We start from the raw sequence: 12,904 nt of genomic DNA, 5'->3' as shown, positions 1-12,904 counted from the left end.
TCATACAAATAATATTATATATTAACACTGAAATATTCTGAAGCTGCTGCACATATCTGAAACTTCTGGGTATGTTGTATGGCGGCTTTCTTGCCATATGCCGTAGTTCCTCCAACTGACCCTTATGTCCTATGGTGATGCGGGATCAGGTACTTAATGCACCCAGTCACTCCAGGTATCTGACACATGTTGAAAATGGCTTTGTTCATGCTGGCGGTGAGGTTGCTGTACTGTTACTACATGCCAGTGAACTGCTGTCTCAGGGAAGTCCATGTAGCATCTACCCACAGGAATCCAATAGAGAATTATTAAGGACACTGTCAAATCCACAAATGGTGGTTCTTTAGCAGCCAGTGCAGCAAGGTGCCAGCCATTGGGAGCCGCATGGTATCATTTTCTCCTGCTGTAGGTCTGAACCTGCTCTATCTGCACCCCTGCTGCATGATGTGATTCCTTCCACGGGACCCTACTTCTTACAGTGAGGTTTGGAGCCAGCAGAAGGGTCCACATGATTTGGCAGGGGTGCAGGTATTCATCACACCCAGTCTCTACCGATATCTTACATTTCCAGGTGTGTTGAATACCTTCTCCCCCACCATATGCTGTGGTTCAATTTGTTGGCCTTGGTGTCCTGTAGTGTTGTAGAATGGGGTGGGAGGAATTTCAGCACACAGCAAAGGGGAAGGTACTCAATACACCTGGAAGAGTGGGCCAGCTGCAGTGACCAGAAGTCCGCAACACAGCAGAGCTTTAAGATATGGGTCTCTGGAAAGATGGGTAAATATGAGCTTTGGTTCTTTAACCCTCCTAGTAGTAATCCTGAGTGTGACTCGGGGTGGGTTTTACATGCTCAAAGGGGTAATCCCGAGTCATAATCGTCCCTAAAAACATAAAAAAAACACTTACCTTGTTCCGTTGGCGTTCCACGGCATCCTGCTGGTCCCTGCAGGTCCTCGGGACACATCTTCTTTCTTCGATCTTCAGCCGGCGACTGCGGAGACGTTTTCCGGTGGAATTCAAAAAATTTTGTATTGGATTCAATATAAAATAGCTGTATTGAGTCCAATACAAAGAAATCTTTATATAATATATATATATATATATATATATATATATATATATAAATATATTATATATATTATTCATGCTACTGTACAGTTATATTACAGGTTTCTGTATTTTTTTATTTAATTTTTTAACAGATTTTTGTGTTTTTTTTTCTTCAAGTTTATTATTAAATTTATTAAATATTGGACATATTTCAGTGAGTTATGCCTAAGAATTATAGGCCTACAATGTAAAATAAATTTTCATGCAAAAATGTAATGAATTTTGCATGAAAATAGAAAAAAAAGAAAAGAAAAAATAGAAGAAAAAAGAGTGCAAAAACCCACAATAGCCAATCAGATACCCACCTCAATCTTTTGCCATAGTAAATATACCCTTAAAAGAGTTCTGTTCTTTCTATTTAGAAAAGACCTTTTGTTTTTTGCCTGAAAAACATCTTCCAAACTGAAAAAATACTTCACATACACTTTAAAATCTCATTAGGTTGCTGCAATTTGCACATACTGATTGTTCTTTCACTATCCTAATGAATAAGTATGATGATATACAGAACAAATATATTCAGTGTTTTTATGCAGAATCCCTTGAGATCGGCAGTTTTTAAAATATCTTCTAACTGATGGTTTCCACTCAGTATACAAAACCGTATTTAGTTGCAGAGTAAAAATGACTGATCATTCGCTGACTTCATTTCAGGATCATTTCCTTCACTGATCTAAATGAAAAGTATCTCTTGGAATTGCCGCAGTTCGCTCAGAAATCTAATTTCAGCAGCAGTAATGTATTGTGGGATAAGCAGTACCTGAATGTAGTTGCCTTGGAGCTCTCTGGTATGAGATGCAGTATTACAGACTTCTGTTGTGTGGGATGGAATGGAATAGTGTGCTGGAAATATTCTGTATTTAGATGAGTTCTTGTCGGGGACTGAACTGGGAATTAAAATCAAACCGGGCATATTACACACAGAAAACCACATTTGTGTATGTGACCAATTTTTGCCAAGCCTGATGGATCAGTAATTATCCAATTAGCTCATCCAAACAGGGATATGAAGTCAATTTGGCTGATCGGATGTTCCTGGGAGCTGGTGACCCGTATATCATTGCATATCCACCTAACATGGTACATCAGTAGCTAATAGTATAAAGTTTGCCAGATCACAAAAGGATACAAATGCTGCCAGCATTGGACAGGGCACAGAAACATATAATATTATTAGATCTTGAATTTTATTTTGAGTCAATTGATGCACAAAGGGAAAAGTCTCAAAGTGGGGGTTTTATGACAATTTTAAAATGTATAATAAAACAAATTAATAAAAGCCAACAGCAAAGTTTTCATTTGATATTGAATGGAGTTGGGAAGGGTTAGAGCTGTCTATGGGATTTACTAAAGGAATACCAGCTATTCACATATCAAAGTGGATTGTTCCCTTGCTAGGAATATCTCACTTAGTTTACTGAATTAAATGATGCTCTGCTGACCTAAATTCATAATTTTAAATCCGGCGGTGTGTAGTAGAAGCGAGTGTGAATGCGTAGGGAGACGTGCATCCCAGAGTGACGTAATGATGCTACAATGGTAGAATGGTGCTCCTGCCCACTCTCCCATCGCAGGCTTTGAAGAAATGGAATTGAAGAAAATGATGATAATGAATGAGAAGAAAATAGAGGAGGGAAATGGAGAAGTGAATGAATGAATGGGTAGGTGGAATGTAGGTGAATTTGCCAGGGAAGGGGATTGTGTGAGGGTAATTGCATGTGTATATGTAATGATAACGGTAAGGGGAATTTTTGTGCAAACCAACAACATTTTCTTGCGGAGCACCGGTTTGCGACCACTGCCCTAGGACCCATTGCCCAGTTTTGCAGTTATTCTCCTGTTTTGTCACCCTGTCACTCAGGGGACCAGTGGCCATTTAAACACACATTATTCAAACTTTGTCTGTTATTCTTACCATTAATAAACCCACTCTTTAAATAATTAAAAAATAATTAAATAAGTAAATTCCATGCAGCCATTTTTGTTCTACATGTAGGGAGGACATGGCTACAAAAAGATTGCAGGAGTTTAGCAGCTCTAATATGTATCAAACAATAAACTAAATGTTGAAAAGAGGTATAAATATATATATATATGTATAAAAAATGGAAAATATAGGGCTTTAGCAAACCGTTCAGTTAGGTTAGTTATCGCAAGTTTAATAAATACGTTTGTGTTATTAAGCTCTGTAGAGGGGTGCATCATCAGGACACCACCTGCAAGGAGTTTGTTCTCCCCGTGTTTGCATGGGTTTCCCCCAGGCACTTTGGTTTCCTCCCACATCCAAAAAACATGTAGTTAGTTTATTTGGCTTCCCCTGAAAAAAAATTGGCCAAAGACTGCCATTGCTGCCATAATCAGCAAATATGCACATAATACTTACTGATTATAGCATAGGCTTACCCATGTTACCATGCAGCGATGACTGGTCCAGGGTCCTATTATCTCTCTTTTTAGGAAGACGCTTTTTAGATCTACAGAGATCCTTTTTGGCCACTAATATTGTAATTCATACGTGTGCCCAGGGGTTACATTTTGCCCGAAGGCCGGCTCCATATGCTGAAGCTAAGCTTCACTCTGCATGGCACATATACTGTGTAGCGTACAGCTAAAACAAAAAGCCACCCAGAGCCTGGGCTTTATTTTTTTGATAGAAAAGATATTGCATATCTCTTTTGCCAATTGGCAATACTTCTACTACTACTACTTTTTGTTTTATAGGTTGAAGTCTGTTGATCTATCAGTCATATTACCACATATTACACGATCCAACAGGAGAAACATGCTCCAAAATTGGATGGGTGGAAAATTAACTGATAGGTCTTAGAAACACATTAGATACTTGTACATGCTATAGAAATTTTCCCCTTTTGACCAGTTCAGATTCTTTAACTTCTACCCTTGCTATTGATCACTTTTGGTTAATTGAAGACCATGTGACATTCTTAATAAATATAAAGATGGTTCAATGAAACAATTGAATTGATTTCTAGTTCAAACGGAAATTCCATGTATGACCTGCTTTGAACTGTGTTTTATTTTCTAATTTAAAAAATAATTCAAACACAATGGCCCCCCAGCAACATTGAGGCCGCAGCCGCAGTCTCAGCCTCTTAAGAGTGAATCAGATTGCTCCCCCTCCTTGACACATGTTTCCTATGATACAAGCCATGCTTCTCATGGTACAAGTGTCTTGTCTCTACAAATGACAAATGTAAATAATTATCCAGAAATAACCACTCACAGTCACCATTGTTTATCCAGTCATATGTTGCATGATAATATGAAAGCGTTCAGAATTTCCTTTCCTCTCTAAAATTCTTTAAACATGTTCTCTTTGTCTGGTCCATCTTTGTGAACAGGCTTCTCATATGAAACACATTTAACAAAATGGCAGACGAGATCACATCAGCATATGTTCCAATTATGTCATGTGGCGGATGGAAACATTACAGATATAATCAAAGTTAAATCTACTTTTTTATAATGCAAATACCATGGCCTGGATTGTAACATTCTGTTCTTTCCATGGGTGATTGTGAGTCTGATAGGGCTGTTTTAAAACTGGTGGAATTAAAGGAGAATTACACCTAAATCATTTTTAGGGTGGTGAAGAGCACTGATTCCCGGAAGCAAAATTTACATCAAAAGCTAAAGGCTTTTTATCCTCTAACTCACTATATACTGTACGCTGTAATCTAACTGTACAATTTCTGTGCGATCAAGCTAAAGCGGGACTAAGGTTCAAAAATAATACATTTGTGAGCAGGCGGGATCTATATTGCAGAAGGGACAGGCAATAAAAAATACCTTTTTGCCTGATCACAATTTTTAACCATACTCTTTTTGCTTTGGCGCCAATGGCGTAGTGTTCACCCGACCCTCAACTGGGTTCATAGCTTCCACCATCTTGAAAGCACTTGTGGACCAGGGCAGTAGGTAATATTTATTAGTTCCAGGAGTTTTTAGGTGAGGGTTTGTTGTTATTATACAGTTGTAGGTATAGGCTGAATGTCTCTAATCTTGTTTTGGATTCCGTATTGGCCTTGAAAGTCCTGAATTTCCTTAAAAGTTGGTGAAATGGCTGCATGGTGAAAACAAGTAAATAATTTCCTTTATATTAGTGAGGTCTGTATTTATTACATTTTGCTTTAACCTCTAAGCATATTGAGAGAATCCCAGATTAGGTCTAAAATGGGTATTTTCTGTTGAGTCTACTATCTAGCCTATAGGGTATCCCAACGACCCTAGATGGCATAATCAAACAGTCTTCTGCATCCCATAGACTTGCAAGATCTTCTGCAAACCTTAAAGTTTATTTTGAGTCAAGAATTTAAGTTTTTTTTCCCTCAAACCTGCTTGATCAATGTTTTTCTCTAAAAGCTGCTGGTTGGCATACCCATGTAGACTATAGGTGTCAACCCGTCGGGCCAAAAAAGCATCATGAACTTCAAATATAGCCCTAGGCTTTTTGGCAAAGCTCCAGCCGCTTTTATTCACCTAATTCCTCCCTCTGGATCTCTATTATCCAATTATTCATACATACTCAGAATTTTGCTAGTAATCTCTTTTGAGCAGTACGTACCTACTAATTTGTTAAATTCTGCTTCAACGTTATTTGAGGAAATACCAGGAGCTCTGCCAGCTTGACATTCTTTTATTATTCCTTTAAAAAAAAAGTTAAGAGGATTTTTTTTTAACTTTGAGACCTGGGAGAAAGTTTTAGCATCTGTAATCTTCCGTTTTGTTGTTTTCAGAGCTGGTATTGCCGCAGCTTTAAACCTCCAGGCGGTTTAAATTTTTTTTTTTCTAAGAGAAAACTATTTACTTTAAGAATCTTTTTTTTTCCTTGTTTGTGATGCTGAATGCATAGCCAGAAACAGGAACATTTTCCAAGCTCCCATCTTGGCTGTCATGACATTTTTTCATTAGAAGGCACTGGAAGTTGCCCAGAAAATTACCTTACTTATATCAAGCTGAATAATACGCAGCTTTTTGATGTGAATTCTCTTTTCAATGACTCTCTTTGTATAGTGATTTGGCAAATAGACCAAAGACTTTATTCCTGGAATATTAAAGAATTGGATTTTTTTCTTTATCAGGAGGCAGAAATACTCAGATGAGCTATATGCAGATTCTAAAACCTGAAGTCCATTTTCTGAAACAGATAACTTCATCTCTTTTTTTGGCCGCAGTAAGAAAACTTAAAATCAGAAATGTACCCAGGGCTATTGAAGTAGAGGAATAAATCTTATAAAAGAGCAGCTTGTTTAAAATGATCAGCCAATGGAAAATACAAACAGCCAGCTTGGTTAAGAGAGAAATATTTTCCGACAAAAGTGGCTGATGGAGAAGACAGGTCTATTTTTTAAAGTTTTGATTGGATTAGGAGAGTTTTTTTTTTAAAGGGAATTTAAAATACAGCTCAAACTTTGAAAGAAGAATATTCCTAAACTGGTAAAACAATTCAAAGAAATCAAATTATAATGATCTTTATTTAAATAGGAACATGTCAAAACATTGCCAGCTTAAAGTGGACCTATCATGACATTTTAACATAAAAGGTGGCTAACCCTTTTATATAATGATAAAAATGAAAAACAATTTTAGCAATTTTTTTTTAGTTATGGGAGGACCGCTCTCCATCCATCGTTGCCTCTGTGGCAGTAAAGACTGAAAGGAAGGCCCAGAGCCTTCTGGGATACATGATGTATGATGGCAATGGCCATGGCCAAACTTGGACATGTGCAGAAGAGTCTTTCCTGCAATGTAAAAAATAAAAAAGGGCCAATCTCACACATGTGCAGTGAGATTTTTACAATTTCAGGAAGGTACGAGATCAAATGACGTCAGCAGAAGATGGTGGCACCCGGTGTCCAGTCCTCACCTAAGAAGGAAGACGGAATGGTGTGGGATTTATTGGATTAGGATCACAGAGGGATTTACACCTGTTTTTTATGATAGTGCCGTTTTAATTTAATGGGAGACCAAATTATACGTACAGTGTAAATTTTTTTTTCCTGAAATCAAATTTTAGGCAGGTAAAGATGAAAGGTAACATAAAATAATATGTAGTATCTTTTTCTCATTCTTGGATACTTTAAAGTAAAACCTGCTTTACATACTGGCAGGCTAAGTACAGGTTTGCTGTATTGTTAACCATTCTGTACATATTAACATTAAGGTTGAAATTGAAAATTTATTAAAGGGTTCTTGATTGCAGAAAGGACAAGAAATAAAATAAACTTTAATGTCTGATCGCAGTTTCTTTTCCAGATTCTGGATCGTCAGCCATCTTAATTGGCCAGGTTGGAATAACATACCTCCCATGCATGCCCACCCACCAAAGGGGATACCAGAATACCTAGCTTCTGGCATACTTTTTGGAACCATGCCCTAATCTGCCGCAGCCACGTGCTAAATTGTGGTTCTCAACCTCTGCTACTCATTGAGACCATTCAAATGTACACATTCAAATAACACTTGGCTAATTCAAATAACTCATACTATAAGGATGCTGATTGTATAGTATTGGCACATATATTTCCTCTATCTATCTAATTACATTTAGTTATATTTTAATTGGTCAAAGAAACTTTTTAGCACTACATGTCTACTGTAGGGGTTTAGTAAAACAGGATAACATTGGTTTCCTCCCACATCCCAAAAATGGACAGGTTCATTGGCTTCCCCCAAATTGGCCTTAGACTGTGGTAATGATATTTGGCTATGGTAGGGACATTAGATTGTGAGCCCCTTTGAGGGACAGCTAGTGACATGACTATGAACTTTTTCCAGCACTGCGTAATATGTTGGTGCTATATAAATACTGTGTAATAATAATAATAGGCTCGTGCACTACCTAGTTGTGATGATCTGTCAAAATCTGTCTTTCTGGTGTCTAGTTACAAAGCCAGAATTCTGAAAATTCAGCAGAAATCTCCAAGGTACATGCGTTTTCATTGGGATTATTTTATTCTACACTACAGAGTGGATAGAATTTACTAAAAAAATTGAGGCTGTTCATCTACCAAGATGCAAGGATTATTTCACCTACCTCAGTGACAGTGAAATGTACTTTGCAAATAATGTCCAATCATGTTCAAGAAAATCTAAAAAAATTCAGGACTTTCCCTTGCACATGATTGGATGTTTGTAGTCAGCAGAGATTCTTTTCATTATTAATTAAAGGAGAAAATCTTTGGCATGGTGATAATTCACCTTGTTATAAAAATAGATGGTATTCCTTTTGGTGGCTCAGTGGTTAGCACTCTGGCCTTTGCCGTGTTAGGTCCTAGGTTCGAATCCCAGCCAGGACACTATCTGCATGGAGTCTGCAGGTTCTCCCCATGTCTGCGTGGGTTTACTCCGGTTTCCTCCCACGTCCCAAAAACATGCAGTTAGGTTAATTGGCTTCCCCCCTAAAAAAATTGACCTTAGACTACATTAATGACATATGACTATGGTAGGGACATTAAATTGTGAGCTCCTTTGAGGGACAGCTAGTGACATGACTATGGACTTTGTACAGCACTGTATAATATGATGGCGCTATATATATACTGTATAATAATATTAAATCAGCCCCAATGGGTCTTGAGTTCACTTCATTGTAAATAGGTCCTTGTACTCAGGGTCAGGTTTAGAGTGTGTTATATTCACAAAGAGGTTTTATTCCTGAACTGCTAATAATTAGGATTATTGTGTGTGGTCACTTGTGATTCACATATTATATTTCAAAGAGCTTTATATCATTCATATAACCACTTATAGGAGAAGAAGAAAGTAAAAGCAACTGTTACCCCAGATGATCTTGGCAATGTAAAATACAGCGTCTTATTGTCAGGCCCTTGTGCCACCAGTAAATCTGTGTTTATATTGAGTTTAACATATTGACCTTCTATTTGTAAAGCAGATTGGGTGGGGGGGGATGTTTAATATTCCCTGCATTAGGCCTGTCTTTATCTCATTGCCGATCATTGTGCTGAACTCCAACCCCGAGCAGCACCATCTGTCTTTCCTGCTACTTGGGCTGTCAGTGTGCCAGCTTGCGGCTCTTTCTGCATGGACAAGGTCACATCACAGCAAGCTGCTCGGGCGGCATCTGATCTGTGCCCGGTTATCCGCGGCTCAGCAGACAGTGCAGAGCCTCACAGCAGCAACATATCAGACTGTTAATACTTGCTAGGGAGCAGAGCTGAATTACAAAAGCTGAAGAAAACAAGGAGCAGTTGCTCACAACAACAATTTTGGTCTTTAATAATTTAGGAGTCTGATTTACCCTGAGATAAATTAGAATTTTTTTAAAGAGTATATCTGGACAAAATGAAAAAAGCATACAACTTATCTGTACATACATTCCCAAATCCCAATGATGTGTTAGAAATTCATTGACAGTGCTGCCCCGCTACATTGAAATCCAAAGCAGTGTTGTTTGCTGTGCCCAAGTTCTTTCAAGCAACAATGCAAAATGCTTCAATTTTTTTGTATTTCTTTGAGGATGAGGTGTTCTGTAGTTCAACAGAAGAGGAGCGGACATGTCTAACAAAACCGACAGCATTAATATACTATAGGAGATTACAAAATTCTGCCTGATCAACAGGCATCTTCAGCATTTTTAATGGGATTTTAGCACAAGCACTACAGGTCAATACATGTTTTTGCACAATACATATATTCATTGCCTGTTACTAGGACTAGTAGTACTGCAACCACAAGATCAGTTTTAGTGCTGTCATAAGTAAAGCTGAAGAACTCCAGCAATGAGCCAGTATGGGACCATTGTGGCCTCTCCCGCATAGTGCAAAACCAATGACATCCCTGTGTGTAACCTAATGTGATCCCGATGCATGTGCATTGCCTTGCACCACAAGGCACCATCACAGACTACTGTGCATTGTGATGCATCAAAAAAAAATGGTGTTAGATTTTTGGTATGATTTTATGCAATGTAGGTCCCTAAATGATAGAACTAGGTCAGCTTTACCAGACACAGTCTTGGATTCATAATTAGGCCAGGTACTTTATACCCCCGTAATGGACACACAGTCTACAGAACCAAATGTAATTTATGAATACAATGTATAACAATCAGAACCAAAAAATATCTGCTGGGACAACATCTTAAGTATTGCTTTGACACAACCAAAAATGTAGAGCCAATCAGTGCTGTACTGATACACCAGAACGAGAAACATGGAATCAGGACAGTATTGATGCATCAGAAACATGTCCGCAGAGACACTGCTGAGTGTTAGTGTAAATGTTGGGGAGCACTTACATTGGCTGGCACTAGTTAGGGAGCGCCCCCAGGTAAATGACTATGATATTAGCTTATGAGCTTCTTTGAGGGACAGTGATATGACAATTGACTTTGTAAAGCACTCCGTAATATGCTGGCACTATATAAATACTGGCTGCTAATAATAATAATACATGTCTGCTCTTGCTGGTTGATGGATACATAGCGGTAATGGTAAACATTCAATATCAAGACTATTTTCATGGATTGTGCACCCATCAACTATTGTACGGCAACCTTAGCCTTCCATGCTATTACTCTAGACACTAATATAGTTGTTAAGTGTATGTTAGAACATAAACCTATTTAAAAGGGTATCTGCAATACAGTGTTCTTCCCAGCTTCATTTAGACAGGTGCACCACCCAGAACTTTTCAGTGACCACCCGGCTGTCTTGGGTGGTACTGGAAAGTTGGGTCACAATACAGAGGCTCCTACCCACCTACAGCTTCTTCCCACCCTGCTTATATATATATATAATACTGCAATAGATGCAAATTCTCCAAATTTCATTCTTTTAAAGATGCTGCAAGTACAGAATAATATATCAGAAATGCATTAAGCTTTTAGGGGTGAGTGATGTCAGCCCTGTCCAGTTGTCTTTTGGTAAATTAATCAACCACTCTTTTCAGATCTCCACAACATAAAGGTTTATCAATCTGTTTTGAAATGTAAGAACTAGAAAAGTGTGGACAGGAGACAGGACAGCTCCAAATTTCTGATAAAATTAACCCTATCCAACTTTCTCCAGAACTAACGTAGAGTTTCACGTTAAGCACATCCAGCCAAAACTTTTCGTTTTATCCCAGTAAATAACTTCAGCTCACATATCTTTTAAGGGGCATATAAATATCAAGTTTTAGGTGGTTATAAACTTAGAGATTAACTGTTTTTTTCTCTCCATATATTCTCCATCTGTCGGCATTTGGCTTAAAATACTCAGGACATTTCCAACAAAGCATGGAAAGGTCACATGTCGTATCTCTTACTCCAGTACAGCTAAACCTTCTGTTTTGTTTAATGCTCTTATTTTGGCATTTGCGGTTGTGAACATGAGGTCATCTGTGTGTCCTCTGCCAGCAGTACGTCGTGGGAGACGATATTCAGCAAGAGCACCGAGGTTGTGACACCTGACCAGCTCCAGTGCTGCCATCGACTGGTCCAGCTCTGCAAGGACTGCTTGCTCGTGGTTTACAAATATGCAACTGATTCACGAAACTCTTTGGCGGGTGTGAGTCCAGACTGGAGCGACACAAGGTATTCATTATCATCATGTTCAAAGTAATTCCACATTTTTAGTTATTGTTGAATGCGTACCTTAAAGTTATTCTTCATGTGAATTTCACATTTGACTTGGTTTCTCTGCCATATTTTTGGATCTTCTTAGAAACAAAGAACTATAGATTATTCTGTATGTGCTGATCTGTTTAACATTCTTGCTGGACCATTGCTGAGATTCTATTAAAATGCAGCTCCAGTTTAAAAAAATAAAAATTTTGTCAGTACCCCATCGGCTTTTGCTGCAGCACTCTATTTGTCTCCAAAGCGATCATCTGCAGAAATAGTGCCACTTCCCTGTGGTCATTTTCTAGGTTGAATGGAACTTTTCTTTATTCAAATAATTTCCTGTGAACCTTGGCAATCAAGGACACACTCCCTAGGGCTGCCTTTCTCATCCTTTTTAACATACGGTAAGTCTTGACATAATGTTCAGGTCTTCCGGGAAACCCCTGCTAAAATTACTATATCCATAGTTAACGTTAACATTAAAATGGCGGTCAGTGGGAAGAATGCCTCTTAAAGATAGCCAAAAAGATGATTGGTGCCACTTAAATTTACCTAAAAGGCACAAATTGCTCATTGCTTAAGGAACCTTTAAAAGCACTGGATGAAACCTGGGGTTCTACAGTATCCGGGTTGAGAAACACTGCCCTAGGGGAACGTTGCCACTCTGCCTGGGCATAAAAGATAATGTTGGAGTGAATGGTAATAATTCCACTATGTGAGAGCCACTTCTGGCAACATAGAGGATGACCCAGTGCTGCCAATGGTAGAAGAGAATCGGAAGGCCAGAAACTGATAGAAAAAAAAATATAAATGTATTTATTTAAAAGGCTTTACAAAAACTATAGATGGGCACCAGCATTGCTCAGCAGGCAAAGCTTTTCTACCACCTTTGCCTCCCACATATTCCTGTTGACCAGCATGGTCGCCCATAATAGTAATGGACCAAAAGGAACATGGGGGAGGAAAAATGACCAAACAGGCAGGCAAATGTAGGCAATGGAAGCTGCTTTAGATACACACAGACCCCACTAGCAGTTTGGTCTTTGTCTGCCACTGAATACTATTCTTTGGGATTAAAGACTAGAGCCTCTGAAAGGAGAGTATTAAATTGAAGCACTTACATTTAATGGAAAATATTAACAGAACAACAGGACTTGATGCACAAGATGAAGAAATGAAATTCACAATGTGCACTGAAATCATAAA

General features: G+C 38.4%; 1 protein-coding gene across 4 annotated transcripts in view; it reads left to right on the top strand.

The window, feature by feature from the left end:
* The window catches only part of TTLL7 (tubulin tyrosine ligase like 7), a 121,968-nt gene that overhangs the window by 98,614 nt on the left and 10,450 nt on the right, over positions 1-12,904 (top strand). For 3 of the 4 annotated variants that reach the window (XM_072419556.1, XM_072419554.1, XM_072419553.1), the window contains one exon: positions 11,492-11,668. In XM_072419556.1, the coding sequence (XP_072275657.1) occupies positions 11,492-11,668 (177 nt within the window). The remainder of the gene's footprint in view (positions 1-11,491; positions 11,669-12,904) is intronic. The other variant, XM_072419555.1, reaches the window with a different exon arrangement.

The sequence above is a fragment of the Pyxicephalus adspersus genome, chromosome 8 (genome assembly GCF_032062135.1).
Source record: "Pyxicephalus adspersus chromosome 8, UCB_Pads_2.0, whole genome shotgun sequence".
Taxonomy (NCBI): domain Eukaryota; kingdom Metazoa; phylum Chordata; class Amphibia; order Anura; family Pyxicephalidae; genus Pyxicephalus; species Pyxicephalus adspersus.
Note: the sequence above shows the minus strand (reverse complement) of the source record. Positions and strands in the feature narration are given on the sequence as shown.